Here is a 17,085-nt window from a genome sequence, read left to right as displayed (position 1 = left end):
GCTTGCGGCTTTATGAGAGCAAGCAGTATATGCGATATAGTTTTAGCTGTATGGCTGCTGCCATTATCACAAACAGTGGCACAAGTAGTGCAGCGAGAGAATGACTGGCAGTCAATAGAGGCCAGCAGAGCAGGCATGTTCGGGAACAGCGTGCAAGGCGGGTGTGATGGAGTTTGCGAGCCACAGGAGGGCCCTGTAACTGCGATTATGAATATGTGGGAGAATGTGGACGCGTCGCCCATCCCTGAGCGCCCTGAGATGACAGACATCGACCTGGTTCCACCGGGCAAGCAGACGGGGAACGCATTCAGCTTTACTAGCCGAGGCAGTGCGGAGGCAGGCGTGGGCGCTCCGACTGTGTGGTCCCCGCAACTGACGGGGTGCGGGGACCACTCGCGCTCGTACAGTCAGGCGGTAGCCTCTGAGCCAGTTTCAGCAGAGAGCTCGCAACTTGCATCACAGGCTCCCGAAGTGCTTGAGGAATTTAGTCTGCGCGAAGCGGATGAAGAGGGTGATCTGCATAATGAAACGGAGTTCCTTCCGTTTGACGAGTGGAAGCGGATTAAGCTCGATGAGGAGAAACGAGCTAGTGTTCATTCGGAAACTCACACACGGACCCGCATACCTGTGGACTATAACCGTGCGGATGCTCTTGGGGATGAGATGGAGATAGACGTGGGGATGTTTACGTCGATGGAAGACGATGAACCCGAAGGCAAGTTGTATCATGAGAAATTTAACTATGCGTCGCTGGATTGTGCCGCGTCCATCGTTAAGACGAATTCCGAGGCGCAAGGAGCCTCTTCCATCTTGTATGAGAATAAGGACAAGTATCTTTTGAATCCATGTTCAGCTGTGAATAAGTTTGTGGTTATTGAACTCTGCCAAGATATCTTGGTGGAGGAAATTGAGATGGCCAACTACGAGTTTTTCTCATCCACCTTTCAAAACGTACGATTTTCTGTCTCGGATCGGTTTCCAGTTCCTAAAAACGGGTGGAAAGTTTTGGGGGAGTTTACTGCGGTCAATAGCAGGGATATACAGAAGTTTGGAATTCCCAACCCCAAGATTTGGGCTCGGTATCTACGAGTGGAAATATTGTCTCATTACGGAAACGAGTTCTACTGCCCGATATCTGTGGTGCGCACTCACGGTAAGACTATGATGGAAGAATTCAAGTTAGCGCAGAGTGTAGGGAACAGTCAGGAATCGGAAGTTCTACAGCCCGCTCCAGACCGAATTTTGAACTCCACCTTGCATAATGCTTCCTTTTTGTGTACTGGCTCGCATCACAATAATAATGGAGGACCACTAAGTTTTTCAAGCAACAATGTCTCCGTAGAGCTGTTCGCAGATGATATGGCTTCCCAGTGTCGCGCTGCACTCCCTCCCCTCCGGTTTGAGGAGTTCATCGACGGTTTTGATGACATCTCCTGCGGCCAGAAACATTCCAAATCAATGAACTTCACGGGAACCATCTCCAATTCTGCTACTGAAGAGTCAATATTCAAGAACATAATGAAGCGGCTCACCACCCTAGAAACAAACGCTACACTTTCCATTCTTTACATTGAGGAACAAAGTAGATTGCTATCCAAGTCATTCTATTCATTAGAAAAAAACCATGCCAAGAAGTTTGATTCTCTAGTCTCAATCTTCAATGAAACTATGATGCATAACCTTGAGACCCTAAACGTTTTTGCCAAGCAACTTAAAGACTCGTCTATGCACCTTCTGGAAGAACAAAAGCTAAGCACTGACCAATTTACCTCTATGACTATCCAGCGCCTAGATATGATGGAACGAGACGCGAGATTTCAGAAGAGGATGGTTTACTTAATCCTAGTCGCTGTTGCTGCGTTATTAGTCTATGTCTTGTTAACGCGCGAGGCGTACATTGACGATTATATGGAAGATGACGGTTGGTATTTGGACTCGCCACCCTTGCAGAAGGCCAAGGACAAACTCATGCGGAAGGCCGCACGGGCAGTTTCGACACCCACAATTTTTAAGAACTTCCAGGACGACATTGCGCCAATGAAGATTAGGCGTAACCCTTCCTTTTCCTCCTCTTCTAGCATTTCAGACGTCTCGCAGTACTTGATTGACAACGACGACGACAGCGTCTTTCTAGGACGCCCCAGGACTTACTCAAAGCTGCTGGCAGCCGACGAGAATGAAATAGACATCGATGAAATAATGACCCACTCTAGTGATAACTCCGATGTTTCACATGGTATGGATAGGCTGCTAGATGCCGATGGAACTGAAGTCTCTTCTCGCGAGTCCAGTGATGGAGAGCCCAAGTGACTGGTATCCTAATTTGAGAAATGACAAATTTCTTTACCCGGTAGTGCTAAGAACTAGTGTGTTGGTATTCTATTACAATATTAGTCAATAGCAGCATACGCCTTTCTGTTTATATTTTAACTAACTTTAATTATAAGCCCAAAGCATATTACAGAACTAATATTTCACTTTCAGCTTCAATTGCGGAAGGAAGCCAGATAATAAAGAACAGTGATTTAACTATGCTGAAAAAGGATCTATATATAACACAACATCACCGAAAACAGTCCTTTAACCCTAGTAAACCCTCGATTTCAAAAGAACCTACCCAAGGAGACCGGCCCAGGTCAAGATATCAAATATCGCTATATACGAAAAGACACAGACCTCGAGTTCGCGTGAACTATCGAGATTATCATATAACCCGGTTAACGAGTATGCGTATTAAGAGCTCAGCACGTTACAATGGAAGAAATGGTTTCTCAGAATACCGAGGGTGATAAATCGATTGATGATCATTGGCAAACGGAGGGTGCAGAGACACAACCTGGTTTGCACGAGACTTTCCCGCTTGGTGTTTTAAAAGCACGCGTAGCGCTGCTGGCGACTGCAATCGGAGGTCCGGACCACACTTCGGAACAGGAAGCTGCTCCATACAAGCTTGGTGATGATTGTTTGGCGTGCTTGAAGGATCTGAAAAGGTGGTTTGTGTTAGTAGACCAGAAACAGAAGCGATGGGATGTCGCGTCAGCTGCAGCGGAATTCCGGATCCTTGAAGAAGACCTGATCCCAATCCTCGTTCAATGGGAGCAAAAAATGTCGCAAGGCATTAAACAGAGCAAGGTCTCTGGACTGCCGCTTTCAGAATGTATTAAGAATAAACAGTATCATGGGAAGATAGCTTTGAACGCGTTTCAGCTGATGGTGTGGATGACATGGCCCATGACACTGAATGAAGAGTCCTCAAAAAACCAAGTACACCACTATTCAGGATTAAAGAAGCACCAATTGGCTTATAAGAAAGCCATATTGCAGGCACACGGTGGTAAAGTAGTGAAGGCTGCGGTTAGGATCGCCACAGAGGTTATAAAGATTGATCGTTTAGATCGCTCAGTTCAGGATAACTCTCTCATACGGCTTGTGCTGAACTTTCTACGTAATATATTGGCAATTGAACCGGGCGAAGTCACAGTCAGCGCAAAACAGCTCTCGAAAAGTAGGAATATCAATACATCGGATATGCTACCTCCAAATATTTCGGTAGATGATATATGCTTGAATTCTGTGGTTTCCGTGTTTAAAAAGTTTAAGGTATTTCCCTTCTTATTGACTATCTCCAGCTCTATGGGCCATGAGTTTGAAGCCGAATACGTCTGCCTCCCACTGCTTGAGGTTGCGTTCTATTTGACGAAAGATATTGACCCTCATCTACTGAGTTTGAAGGCCGATAATCCCCCCCAATCTTTGCAAAACTGCGGAAATAAAGTGTCAAATGGGCAAGGTGTTGTATCAGGCCAACTTGGTATGGAGTTAATCCATCTCTTAGACAAGGAACGCCACCATAAAATGTCTCAAATTCGATCGTCATCTACAAGACACTCAAGATTTGGTGGGTTTTTCTCTATACAGACACCTAATAATGGCAGGCTGACTATATCCAATGGCCATAGTGCACTGGATCATGATCTTGCTTTAAACAATATTGATAAGAAGAAAAAGTGGAATAAAACAACTCGGAATACAGCCGAGGCAGTACAAGGCATCCCAGTAGGGGTTTTAAATGGTGAATTTAATTTAACGTTTTTGTCGCACGATAACCGCAGTTGTTTGAAGTGGTTTTTGGCGAATTTTGTGGATTCTTCTTTTAACATTTTGCTTAAGAATCTGATAGATTACTTCACGGCGGATGAGTTCAACCAGCAGATTCTACAGAAACTTCAGTTTCTCCTATTTTATGCGTGGTTTTTGAAGTTTGAGAGAGATAGATGTCAAAAAGGAGAAACTGATGGCATATTTGTATCAGAGGCTCTCCAGGATACATCACACATATTAATCATAAAATTCTTGCGAGAAGCACATGAATTAAAAAAATGGCCATTGGTACACGCCGCAATGTTGGCTATAACAGAGTTATTGAACTACCTCGACGTATTGGGGGAAGACTGGGAGGAGGATGTGGTTGGAATTTACACTAAGATTTTCAGTAACGAAAGACTGAAGCTGTTCTCCACCATTCCAAGAACTGCTTCAAGGCATTCACTTCACTATGTCAAAGCTTGCATTAACATGAATCACGCAATTATGACCACTTTGGAAAGATTCAATAAAAATAATAAAGATCTCATTATCAAGGGCTTTCGTAAACGTATGATTACTAGATTTATTGTTAAAGAGGGAAAGACCACTTCAGGTGATGTCAATGGAAACAAAAACGGGCAAGATACTACCCGCGACGCGGATGAAGATGCGATTTCATCAGACGAAGAGACAAATATGATAAGTGCTCGACTCGACTTTAAAAAGGTTCTGGATGCATACTTTAATGGCACAGTAATTGACACTTACATTTTTTACTTAAAGCATTTTACCGAGTTGACTGAAGAAGATATCAAGAGGGTGCTGTATTTTCTAAACCATATCCTTTGTTCAAATGAAGAATCTTTCCTCTTTAGGGTTGACTTTATGATCGTTTTGAAGGAAATGCTCGCTCCAGGAGGTTTGAGCGTAACGGGACACACAAGGATTAGAATTAATGAGTTCTCTGACCATTTTATGGCGAAACTGAAGAGGAAGCTTGAAAAATCACCATTTTGGTATATTAATATCTTATTTCCTAATCTTCATGATCGCGAGTTGGGTTATTACCTAAGATATGGACAACAGCGGCCTAACACTCAGAGCATTCACAAGGTCGTTGCCCCGACTATGTTTAAACACATCGAAGGCGAGGAAAATATGTCAGAGCAACAACTGAAGGATCTGAAGATAGGAGTACTAGTTTCTACTTTACTTGATGATGGCAAGAATCATTTTGTTGAGGAGATAAACCGCATATTCAAGCTTGTAGTTGAGGGATACGAGAAACATTATCAAAACAATGAACGCTCAGCTACGTTACATTATCCACGCGTTGATTTTAGAAGCGATATGTTTGATATGAAACGTGCACTACTTTTTGATAGTGATCTAAGGGCATTAATGACAACATTGGGTTACCACGTTGCTGACACTGAAGTTGAACCATGCTACATAGGTGGCATATTCTACTTTCCGGATTTGAGCTCTGCATTAAACTCACTGGAACAATATATGGCAATCCCATTCCATACACCGAATGGCCTACCTTCTTCTTCCTACTTATTACGGTCAATTGATTATAAGTCGGGAGTCGATGCCGATGCTAAAGTTGGGGAAGCTATGCGTATCGATCAATTTTCGGATGAAATGGCTGATATGGCTCTCAGCGAAAATGCCAACCGTTATTTCGAGGATTTGAACCGCATGGAAGAGCGACTTGAAGGTAAACAAATACCTCGTGGCACCGCGAAAAAGCGATCTGCTATTAAACCCAAATCGAGGAAATCCCAACCCACGGGAATTGGTGGTATCGATGATGATACTCCCGTTATAAACAAAAGCAAAAGGAAGAAACAATTATTCCTGAGCAACGAATTCATTATGGACTCTGATGACGAAGAAGAACTCGTGGCTAGTCCAATTTTCTATGAAAATGAGATTTACCTGAGGTTCATTCTTAATAAATACCAAGGCAATCTACCATCTCATTTATTCTCAGTATTTTCCCGCTTTGCAAATGAGAGAGGAAGAATGGCCGGTGCTGTTGTCGGAGACTATACAGATCTGTTCAATGGCCCCGTGCCCTCTATTGAAGAGCTGAAAAGCATGGAAAATAGTACAACACACCATGGATTGAAAGAGATTCTGCAACTACAGCCTCGTGATCATTTATCATTATCTCCAAATAATGAAAACAATTCTGCGCACAGTAGTGAAAATTTGTCAAGTGATTCAGAAAATGACAACATTACCAATGACATACCTCTTTCTGATTCTGAGTATAATTCTTCTAACTCTTCACAATATGCTAATACAGCAAAGACCTCTATAATTGATCCTCCTTCTTCCAAAACGTCATTATTGAAATTAGCTTTGACGCATGAAGCTGATGTTGAATCTGAGGATGATTTTATACCACGTAAACGAGCTCGTAAGGTCAGACTAGAAGATGGTGAGGAATATTGAGATATGATAATGAGTATTAAACAACGTTGTCATTATTTAAGCATCACATTGGCTACTTTTATCACTGTGAATTGCAGTGATTATAGTTTGTGTGCTGCTTATTACCATAATGCTAAATCCGAATAGAATACATGCATAATGTGGTAACTTCTCTTTTGCAGCCCTCCTCTCTCCAGTGAGAATAAGATTGGTCATGGGTGGGAGAATATACGCGGAAAGAGAAGCAGTAGTGGAACCCACTAATTCGAGTAGTGCACCAAGATTACAAGTAGTCAGAGAAATTCCCATCGTACTTAAAACAAGCGCCGTTGTAATGATGAAATGCCTCTTTGTGCTTAATCGGAGCGGCTCACCTTTGGGAGTTTCAGTTGATATCAGGTCCCGAATCACATCGCGCAAAACAAATATTTCCAAGGGAAATGTTGTTAACATGTTAAATCCAAAACAAAACCTTGCAAAATTAATGTAGTTATCTGAACTTGGGAAGTTGTTGAGTATATTACCCTTGGTTTTGCTTTTGAACGTCAAAAACCCTGAATAACCTGCTATGAGACACACAACCATAGAAATTGTACAACTTATGTGCGTCAGGCTATTGAATCTCCTTAAACTCGGTTTCCTCAGGGAAAAATATATGAAGCTTGTGTTATGGTGACATACAAGCGCGAAAGAGATCACAGAAATTCCTTGGAATAGTCTCGGCGTAACGAACAATTCTTCCAAGTCAAAAGAGCCCCTGTAATCGTTGCCCACTGTTGGTCCCCTGACAACAATTATCACAACAATCAGTAGCAGACTCACCAGCGCCAACATGGAAGCTTTTGATAGTTTAGAGATATTTCTATTAAGGGACAATGGATATGATACGAATATAGTCACAATAGTGATAATCATATTCCGGTTGAAGTATTCGATATAGTTTGGGAAGAAAGCCCTTAAAACATGAGGAATGCTGTCGCCAATAATTATGCAAAAACCAACACAACCTCCAAATGCAAACATACCATTTGCAAACAGAACAGCGTATTTTCCCGGTCTACCCATAGCGAATTCAACGGTATCTTGGTACGTAGTCTTCCCTGTCAATTTGAGATTAATTATTATCAGACGTATTGTCCAATCAACAATTACCGTCAGGAGCATGGTCAATACTAGTCCACCGAGTAATCCGCAGTTTTTAATCGCAAACGACTGCCCGACCACACCAGCTCCAAGGATACTGTTCGCCATGTTCATGAAGGCCATATACATATTGGACTTTCCTTTCGATTCTTGAACTATGGCCCCTAAAACCGAGTCCTCCTCCAAATCGAAACCGGAGGAAAGCGTACTACTTTTAGTAGGATAATCAATGAGCTCAATTCGGTCGCCATTGGAGCTGCTTGGGTCGCCCCATTCACGGTTTAACTGTACTGTATGAAAGGGGGACTGCACAGAGGTTCCTTCTTTTCCTGTCTCGTCTCCATCAAGTCTGGAGTATTGTATATTTGGTACACTCATAGTAGCACGAGCACTTTGAATTAATATGCTATGGTGTTACTGACCATATTTGTTACTTAGACGTACATTTAACATGTGTAGTCGACACGTCATGTTGATAGCTTTCTAATTTATAAAAGCAAGGCGGGTACAGGTTTGATGAAAGCGGTAACCTGTACACCACTAGTTGTAATAAGTTGCTGAGCTACACTAACAGGTTATTGTACCTTCAGTATTGCTTAAGGACTCCTTTGCTTCATGATACGAGCTGTGGGTTTCATTGGTATCGTGCTCTGATGAATCAGTCACGTCAGTTAGCACGTCTTCCCCCTTTGGCTTGCTTTTGCTAGAGGATACGGAATCATGAGACTCTGTAGCAACCAAGTCTGGCTTCTCTACGGGACATAGACCCCGATCAGATTTAGGAGGTGATGCTGAACCAGCTGCTATTTTCGGTAGTGGCGGTTCCGTGGCTTCGTCATCCTGTGTAGCCGGAAGTAGCTGCGTTGCCTGTTTCTTTGACCTATCCGTCAAAACAACAGGCGCTTCTAGGCTAGTTTCCTTTTTATTGATGTTCTGCGCAGTTTCATCTTCAGACTGTGTAGATGATTTATCTTTCTGGGTGGGAGCGGCTTTAAGTGTGTCTATCGTATCTTCGCCGTGTTCAAAATCAAAGCCTTCTTCGATTTCGTCCTCTTTCTGGAAGATAAAGGAGTTTTCAACTGATTGCGGCGAAGGTAGTTTTGTCCAATCCTGTGGCGATATTGACTCACTGGAAACCGAGGATATCTTGTCTTCCGGTGAGAGAGGGACAACCTTTGTTTGTACAGCGTCATCAAGTGTCCACACGCCGATGTGAGACCAATGCAAGGATGCGCGTAGTTTGCATAAGTGAACCCATGATCTCTGGACATTGGTTGGAGGTAGCCCTTTCTTTTCATTAAAATCTGTCACAGCCTCTATCCTAGGTGTGGTCTTACTTGTTGTGGATACTCTTGATAGACTACTCATGAAACTTAGTCGTTTGCTTGAACTGGTAATACTGTTCTCATCCCTATGGATAACTGGTGAAGCTTGAACACTATTAGGAATCTGTGTAAAAGCATCGCTCTCTTGTTTTGCACAGGAGAGAGTTACGTTCTCTAAGTTCCAAGAACCTGTTTTCAATGACCTTAAAAAGGCAAATATCTCACATGTCTGCCTGACTTTGAGGAGGCAGAAATGGCACAATGGATACTGGTTTTCGGTAAGAAGCTCACCGGTCTCTGTTTTCTGTAGTGTCTTGAGCACATACAAACGTCCATGTTCGAGAATATCATTGCGCGCCTCTGAGCAAAAGGCACATGGTGCTTCGATTGCCACGGGCGGCGAATTAACAGGATAGGTAAACATTTTAACCGCTGCAGGTTCACTAGATTTACTATGAGAATGGGTTTGAGGAGATGCATAGCCCATGCGGTAGGTTTCATTAATGCCGCTAAGGGGTTCCACGACGACGAGGCCTTCTATCATCAGATTCATTAAGTTTCTACGCACCAACCACCCCAAGCCTGTCGCTGAGTCCAACCGCAACACTGGCTGTATTTCGTCAGATACCAACCTTCTCAAAAACTTCGAATCGTGCCTGGTATCTCGGATGCTCTTACACATAGGCAACACTGCTAGGAACCTTAAATATTCAGTGTACATAGGAATGTCGTACCGCAAAGATTGCACCGCCGGCGTAAATAGAAGCCCCGATGATAGCATATTGTCAAACGCAGATGCGTACCCGTCCACGTCGAGTGACGTGTGCGAGGGGTTGACACTGTCCATCACCGACTGGCGCCGACTCCGAGTATTTTGCTCATCTTCCACCTTGTACAACACATCCTTTAGGTTCTTCAGCTGGATTGTAAGCGTGTCTAATAGCATGTCTTTCTCCCGTAGTTGTTCCTGAAGACGCGCATTGTGCTGTTCCACCACGTGCTTCTCTTTGCGCGCCTTCGACACCATCCGGTTCGCCTCGTCGAATAGCGATGTCGTGAGATCCTCGATCTCCTTGTTCAACCGCTCCACAGCCAGCTCCGCTGCCAATCGCGCCTTCCGGGCCTCCTCAAGCTCCTCGCCCTGCCTCTCAAGCTCCGTATCCCGATCCGCGAGTTGACTCCGAAGCTGTTGCGCCTCCCCCCTTGCGCTCTCGCACTGTTTTACAACATCCTTTTGCGCCGCTAGCGCTTTTTTCGCGTGCTGGAGCTGCTCCTCTAACCGCGACTGTTTGTCGATGCTTTCTATTAGTTGTGTGGATAGTGATGACACCTGCACCGAAATCCGCCGATTCTCTTCCTGCTCACTCATCTGCTTCGAATCCTCCTGTTCAGACATATTTGATTACTTCTCCTCAGAAGTGTAAAACCTTGCTTGTAACATATACTGGAGCCCTCTACAATGAACACCTCTCTGATCTGGCGCTAATGCTCAAAGTATCACATATTAGACAACATTGTGAGATATGAAACAAGCAAACATTCAGGAACCAAGATGCCCACAAAACAAAACGTATGTAATGACGACGGAATGCCTCAAAGGGCTAGACGTCGCATGGGCATTTGCGCCGGGAGAGTTGCGGAACCGTCCCGGAGTGGCCACGGGGTCATAACGAAGACGTGTATTTAGACTATATAGATCCAAAGTGGGTATCGTATCTAAGGCACGGCAATCACTTGGATGCCTCCGGGGGTTTATCATCTGTATCAAGGTCGTCTGAGGCCGCATCCGGCTGCGGCGCGGCGGCGACATCGCGCTGGTCTATCAGTTTCTTGGTGCGGCGCTGGCGAACCTTTTCCTTGTGCTCATCGAGCATTGACTTGCGAGACTCCGGGTGTTCACCGTTTCTGAGCTCGAGCAAGAGATGGCGGGCACGGTCTGCGGCGGGGTCTGGGGGAGGTGAAGCAGAGGCAGCGCGAAGCGGAGTGTCGGGCTGGACATCCGGAGCAGCACTCTGGAGGTCGTCAACGTCAAGGCCCTCGAGGATAATGGAGCCCTCGCGACCGCCCATGAGTTTTTTCCGGGCTAGTGCACGCTTGCGTGCGGAGGACGGGTCTCCCTTGGACGGCCCTGCGTTCTTCAACTTTTCCAGTAGCTTGTCCATGACATCGCGGTCATCGCCGGACGCCGAAATGGCCGAGAGGCGGGCGCAGGTGGTCTCGTCACCCTCTTGGACGAGCTTTGCACGGCGTTGCTGCTCCTGGATCATGAGCTTACGGCGCTCGTAGGCGCGCTCCTCCTCGTCGATCTTGCGGTTAAACTCCTGCGCGCGCTTGTACTCCAGAATAAAGTCTGCGAATTTCTTGAAGAACGAGTTCTTGGCGAACTTGTCATCAGCATCTTCTCCGAACATGCGCATTAGATTTTCGAACTCCATTAGCGAGAGCTGCACTTCGTCCGCGAGTAGGTTTGCTTTCTTCCGGGCCTCAGGAAGAATGGGGAGGACTTTAGCGAGCACGCGGTCATCGGGATGGAACTTGGATGAGTCGCTGAGGTTTCCTATTTCAAGAGACCTTTCCACGTTGGTGACCGTAGAGCAGAACTCATTACAGTCGTTCGCGAGTTGTTCGATGGAGATCTTGACCACCTGAAGTACAGGTTCAAGTTCCTGGAGAAAGCTGTTGAACGATGGATAATTCTGGCTGACGATGCGTTCCACGTAGTTCAAGAAAGTCATGCTGTTTTTCTCGTCTTTAATGAAGGTGAGCCTCTGCAATGTACTCAACTTGAACCCCTGTGCTTGTTTCGAGGTGTCATTCATGTAGTTACCGACTGCAAGGATCACATCGAACACATTGCGTAGGTTTTCCGACTTCTGTATCGCTCCTACGGCCTTATCCAAGCTCCGGAGCTTGATAATCAGATCATTGTAATCCTTTTCATATGTTGTGATTAACTTGAGACCACGCATGCGTGAGCTCCAGTAGCTTTGAAGATTAACAATGAGGTTCAAGAATAACTGGTCTGATCGCTGAAGCTCGCTTGGATCCTTTTCCGGAGACTTAGCATCCTCAACTGAAGAAACACCTTCCCAATCTGTAGTGTATGGCGCAAAACTTCTTGCCATATTAGTTGAGACTTCCACAATCTCGGGTTTGGACAAGAACTCAATTGCGCTCTGGGTACTGAGGAAATCTTTATCGCACTTGAGGATTTTCGAGACCACTGCTGACACCGGCAGAGACGAGTACATGTGTAAATTAATGCCGAACTGCTGCGAGATGTCCCTAGACAAGAAAGTAATTTTGTTATTCTCGTCCTTTTTCCGGCCCTTGAAGGACTTAATTTCTCTTGCAGCAAACGCTTTTTCCAATTCCGAGAGAACACCTTTTTCATATAGGTCATCGGCAAACTTCTCCGCTCTGGCATTCTCCCAGATAGAATTATCAGGATCATCAATCTTCTCCCAATGCAACTGCTTCAACTTCTTCTTCGGACGAGGATATCTTTCAAACAGGGATGGCGATTGAGGTAGTAAAGGCGAAGGTGAACCACCGTATGTCTTGGAACGACCCAGTTGTGGAAGCGGTGGAGGTGGAGGTGGGAAAGTACCCGAGGAAGATTCCGTATTCTCCGTCATATCCTCGGTACCTACGGATGTATCCACCGTCCTCTTGCCTGTCAGGGAGCTGGGTAGTGGAGGTGGAGGCGGAGGAGGAGGAGGAGGAGGAGGAGGAGGAGGAGGGGGAGCCGCACCGCCAACTTGGATAGAGGCTGTAACCTGTTCCGTTGAGCTGGTGGTATTGGCAAACATGGGTGGTATAGGTGGAGGAGGAGGAGGAGGTGGAGGAGGAGGTGGTGGTGGAGCTGCCTGTACATCTTTCGCATCAGTGCCAATAGCCGAAGTGCCGATAATAGGTGCCGAGGGGGTTCCTTCTTTTAGAGGTTCATTCCGACTTTCATCAAATATCTCAGACGGTTCTGTGGCGTCACTACCATTAGCAGAGTTTCCAGAAACAACGGCAGTCTTGTCCTGTCCTGCAGTGAAGATATCAGCAGCGTCCGACTTAATACTCTGTGGTGTAGTAGCAGAGCCACGCGAGCTTCTGGCGCTTTGCGACCTAGCAGGGCTGACTTTCTGCGTCAATTCCTCTAAAAAGTTCGAAGAAGTTGGTGTTATGGTTCGTTTCATCCTGTTAACGAAAGACTTTCTGTGATTCCCGCTGTTGATGCTATTCTGAGAGGTACGACGCTTAACATTCACTACTCCACGCATATGCTCCGAAGAAGATACAGACGCAGCCCCTGATTGGCTGCCCGTACCATATTTCTGTGATAACGTTTCCAAGAAACTGGCATTGGATATAATTGCCTCAGCGCCGGTGACAATCATGCTGCTACTTGTTTCATCATCATTATCAGAAATGTCATCGGCGGCATCTGCAGCGGTTTCAGCATCTGAACCTCCAGTAGTGGAAGATATAGAGGGCTTCGACAGAGAATGTGGAGAGGTACAGCTGATTTCTGAGTGGGAGGAATTATTACCCGCGAGTTCCTCCGTGGAAATACTAGCGGATTCATTACTTGTGGACGTACCTACTGAAGACATATCAATATCCTTCTTTAATTTGTTTAAGCGATCCAAAATCTTTGTCATTTCTTCAATCTTAGCGTCTAGATGCGCAGGGTCCAGAGGCGCACTACTTTCAAGGTCTATCGTAGGGCCATCTAGATCAACGCTTCCATTGGCCAACCGCAGGGACATTAGTTCTGGGTCCTCATTAAAGTCAATTCCAAATCCCTTGTATTTATTTTCCAAATCACGTAGCCTGTCCAAGGCTTTATTCTTCTTTTCGTAGAAAAGTTCGTTGACACGCTCTTCCACGTTGAATTTAGAGACTTCGTTGCTCTCCTGTTGAATGATGGCCAAACGCTTACGAAGAGCTGCCAATTCTTTTACTTGCTCACCGCGGAGACTTCTCTGAATCTTTGGTGGCGATAAGAGCTTTGGTTCGTTTTCTTCCTCTGGCTCTTTCTTAAAGTCTGCAAAGTTCGTCATTTCCAATAACCGAGCTTCCTTCTCAATAATATCCATTTTAGATCTTAACATTTTCAATCTTCTATTTGGCGCTGGAACTGTGTTTAGCCTCTTAGAATCTCTTGTCAAGTCCTTTTCAGTCTGGCGTAATCTATCCTGTAAGGCCTTTTGGATGGCCATCTTCTTTTCTGGTTTCAAAGGGGATGGCGTACTTGTATTGACTTCAGGAGAGCCTCCGTTCTCGCCATGAGGTTTGGAGTTTAGGATAGTCAACATTTTACGCAGTTCAACTTCGTGCTCATGTTTCTCCAAAAGATGCTTTTTCTTAAGCGCATGAAGTTCCCCTTTCAATTGATCTGTAACACGGTTGCTTTTCTCTAATATGCGTTCGAGTTGTTCAACCTCACTCTGAAGCTGTCCAACTAGACCATTTTGAGCCTGGGAGAGCTTACTTGCCAAATTATCTCTCTCTGCTTTAATTTCTTCATATTTTTTGGTCAACTCTCGAGATTCCAGTATAGCTCTGCGAGCAACTTCATCTGTCTGCATTGCATCATATAGTCTCTGGATTGCACCATTAAAACCAGATTCAGTATCAATCGAGGAAAAAGTAACGTTTGTAACTAAGGCGTCCAATAGTTTTAACTGTTTTATACTCTCTGCAGGGTCTCTGTATTCTGCAAATGCTCTACTCCACAGGAAGAGATGTTGCAATAAGGACAACAGATGGCCCTCAGCTTCAGTTCCTCTGTGTTGGGTCCAAAAGTCTTGCCACAATGCGGCAGGATCCTTCATATCGACTGCAGAATCCACAGTCGTACTAGTCATTAAAAGGTTGTAGTCATCTAATGTGGCATCTTCAAATTTACGGACCTCATTCTCTAATGCTGGGTACTTGAGCAGCTCCATTTTCTTGATTATTCGAGCTAGTCCGTAACTCTTCAAGCGGGACCTCAATAGGTTCCTCTGTTGTACATCTGGATGATTAGAACATAGCAAATTAAGCAGTATCATGGAATACAAAAGGTACTCCAGAACCGTATTCTCACCTCCCTTGTAGTCATCAGATGCACCAACAAGAGAACCCATTCTCCCGCGACCGTCCAAGGTATATTCAATGACATATAGCCATTGTTCTAGTCGTTTGGCGACCACATGGAAATCTGCTCTCCCAGTAGGTAAGGATTTACGTTTATTAGTTTCATGAAGTCTTCCACGAAGATGAATGTTTGCAGCAAACTTTGATTCTTGGTCTAATGCAACCAACAAAGGAAAAATCGCATCTTGACCCGTATCTGCAGTTTTGAGCTCGTCGTCAGAGAGCATGTACAATAGAGTCTCCGTTGCTACCCTCCTGGTGGACAACCTACTGGATAATAGACCCTCCACCACAGAGCTGATCACTAGTTTGGACTTCAGCGCTTCCTGCATCCCTTCCCGCAAGTTCGTAAGGACTCTCAAACACTTATAGTAGGCGTTTTCCTTCTCTAATGCATCATAATCATGTAGAATATCTAGAGACTCACGTTGCACAAATTTTAAAAGGCGATTGGCAATTGCAACCTGTCCCTGAGCGTCGATAAAACCAATCACCCAGTCTATGCTTTCGGTCCTCAACGAAATCCACAAATCGTTTAGTTCTTGTGCAGTCACTCTATCCGATATAATCTTCCGCACGTAGTGATCGGGCGAGAGATGTGCAGGCTCGTAGGCTACAGCCATGGGCTTCGCGCTGTTTTGAGATATGGATCTTGTGATGCTCCCGGACGATATGCTTCCGCCAGGGGATTTTGCTAGAGCAGAACTCGCTATCGACTCTACGGTCGAGCTTGGTGGCATGCTATTTTTCATCTTCTTGTATTCCGTTTGGAGATCCTGTTTAACCATAAGCCACTTTTTATCAATGCCATAACTCATCAGCTCGCGATGACCGTGGACAGAAACGGATTGTGGTATGTTTCTTTTCTGTAGCAACTCCTGGTATAGTTCTTCAATCTCTTGGGGATCCTCGGGCTTCTCCAAGGTTAAGGTACCATCTATATCCGTGGCTTTATGTAGCAGAGATAAAGAAGTATATGAAGAAGCGGAGTAATTTGATTGGTTGGTCATCTGCCGCGTCAAAGCCGAGTGGTGAGGATGGGGCTGCACAAAAAGATGGTTAAGATGCTGGGGATACTGCTGGTCGTGTTCTGGATGGTTTGCTTGCTTGGAGCTCGCCCACTGGGAAGACCGCTTGGAATATGAATACTTGGATGGTGAAGACAACGCAGCGCCAGACGCAGATCGGGCCTGTGTTACCTCGCCCGACACCTGTGGTAAATTGGACGCGTTGATCGTATTCAGCTTGTTCAAGGGTTTTGCACCGGACAGGTCCAGATTGGACGGCAGCGTCACCTTCTTCGGAGACGAAATATCCGAGGTCGCAATCCTCTGCGAGCCCGACGAGCCCGTCAACTTCATGAGGTTCGAGAACAAGCCACCGCCGCTGTGGCCACCGTTGGCGTGTGTTGCCCCGGCAACCTGCCCCGCGTGCTGTGTTTTGGAGTGTTTGTTCGAGTGCGTGGACTTCTTCATCCTTGCATATGTGCCCAGCCGCCGACGCTGCCACTATACCGGTAAATCCTGCGTCCCGCCGTGTTCCACACCTGCTGCCTTGTCCCACTGCGTGGAATGCTGGAGTGCCTTGACGATTAGCGCAATATTCGGGCCTGCAAGCAGAAATGTATCTCCAAGCCCCAGGCGCGCGCGTGTACTGTGGTGTGTAAATGCCCGACGATCGACGAGCAAAGATAGTTGACGTGTGCTGTACTGCCCTCTATATGTTAGTGTTGAGCTGTTTTTCTTTCTGCTAAGAAACTCTTATGTAGTGTTGTTACTGGACGGCAAGAAATAAACAAACGAAATGATACATGTTACGTAAGATATCACTAGACACGTACACGGACAGAACTTTTGTCCGGGTCCAAGACGGTGGTCGGGGCCGCGACCGTACCGGACAAGTGGCGGTGCAACAATGGTGGTGGGCGGCTGCGCGCGAGCGACGTGGCGGC

At 45.6% G+C, this 17,085-nt stretch overlaps 5 protein-coding genes across 5 annotated transcripts; 2 read left to right on the top strand and 3 right to left on the bottom strand.

The window, feature by feature from the left end:
- Positions 1 to 12: 12 nt before the first annotated feature.
- Positions 13 to 2,310, top strand: SLP1 (Slp1p; the record flags this gene model as incomplete). Its single annotated transcript, NM_212357.1, has 1 exon — positions 13 to 2,310. The coding sequence occupies one exon, from the start codon at positions 13 to 15 to the stop codon at positions 2,308 to 2,310; it is 2,298 nt and encodes a 765-aa protein (NP_986221.1).
- Positions 2,311 to 2,754: 444 nt separating this feature from the next.
- On the top strand, positions 2,755 to 6,552 carry TOF1 (Tof1p; the record flags this gene model as incomplete). The annotated part of the gene is made up of 1 exon (NM_212356.2): positions 2,755 to 6,552. One exon carries the CDS (start codon positions 2,755 to 2,757, stop codon positions 6,550 to 6,552), a length of 3,798 nt encoding a protein of 1,265 aa, NP_986220.2.
- Positions 6,553 to 6,588: 36 nt separating this feature from the next.
- Positions 6,589 to 8,052, bottom strand: AVT2 (Avt2p; the record flags this gene model as incomplete). The annotated part of the gene is made up of 1 exon (NM_212355.2): positions 6,589 to 8,052. One exon carries the CDS (start codon positions 8,050 to 8,052, stop codon positions 6,589 to 6,591), a length of 1,464 nt encoding a protein of 487 aa, NP_986219.2.
- A 189-nt stretch (positions 8,053 to 8,241) lies between these two features.
- SEC2 (guanine nucleotide exchange factor SEC2) lies at positions 8,242 to 10,395 on the bottom strand (the record flags this gene model as incomplete). Its single annotated transcript, NM_212354.1, has 1 exon — positions 8,242 to 10,395. One exon carries the CDS (start codon positions 10,393 to 10,395, stop codon positions 8,242 to 8,244), a length of 2,154 nt encoding a protein of 717 aa, NP_986218.1.
- A 334-nt stretch (positions 10,396 to 10,729) lies between these two features.
- Positions 10,730 to 16,609, bottom strand: BNI1 (formin BNI1; the record flags this gene model as incomplete). The annotated part of the gene is made up of 1 exon (NM_212353.2): positions 10,730 to 16,609. The coding sequence occupies one exon, from the start codon at positions 16,607 to 16,609 to the stop codon at positions 10,730 to 10,732; it is 5,880 nt and encodes a 1,959-aa protein (NP_986217.2).
- Positions 16,610 to 17,085: the final 476 nt, after the last annotated feature.

Source organism: Eremothecium gossypii, chromosome VI (assembly GCF_000091025.4).
Source record: "Eremothecium gossypii ATCC 10895 chromosome VI, complete sequence".
In the NCBI taxonomy this organism is placed as follows: Eukaryota; Fungi; Ascomycota; class Saccharomycetes; order Saccharomycetales; family Saccharomycetaceae; genus Eremothecium; species Eremothecium gossypii.
The sequence above is the reverse complement of the archived record's forward strand: the minus strand, read 5'-3'. Positions and strand labels throughout refer to the sequence as shown.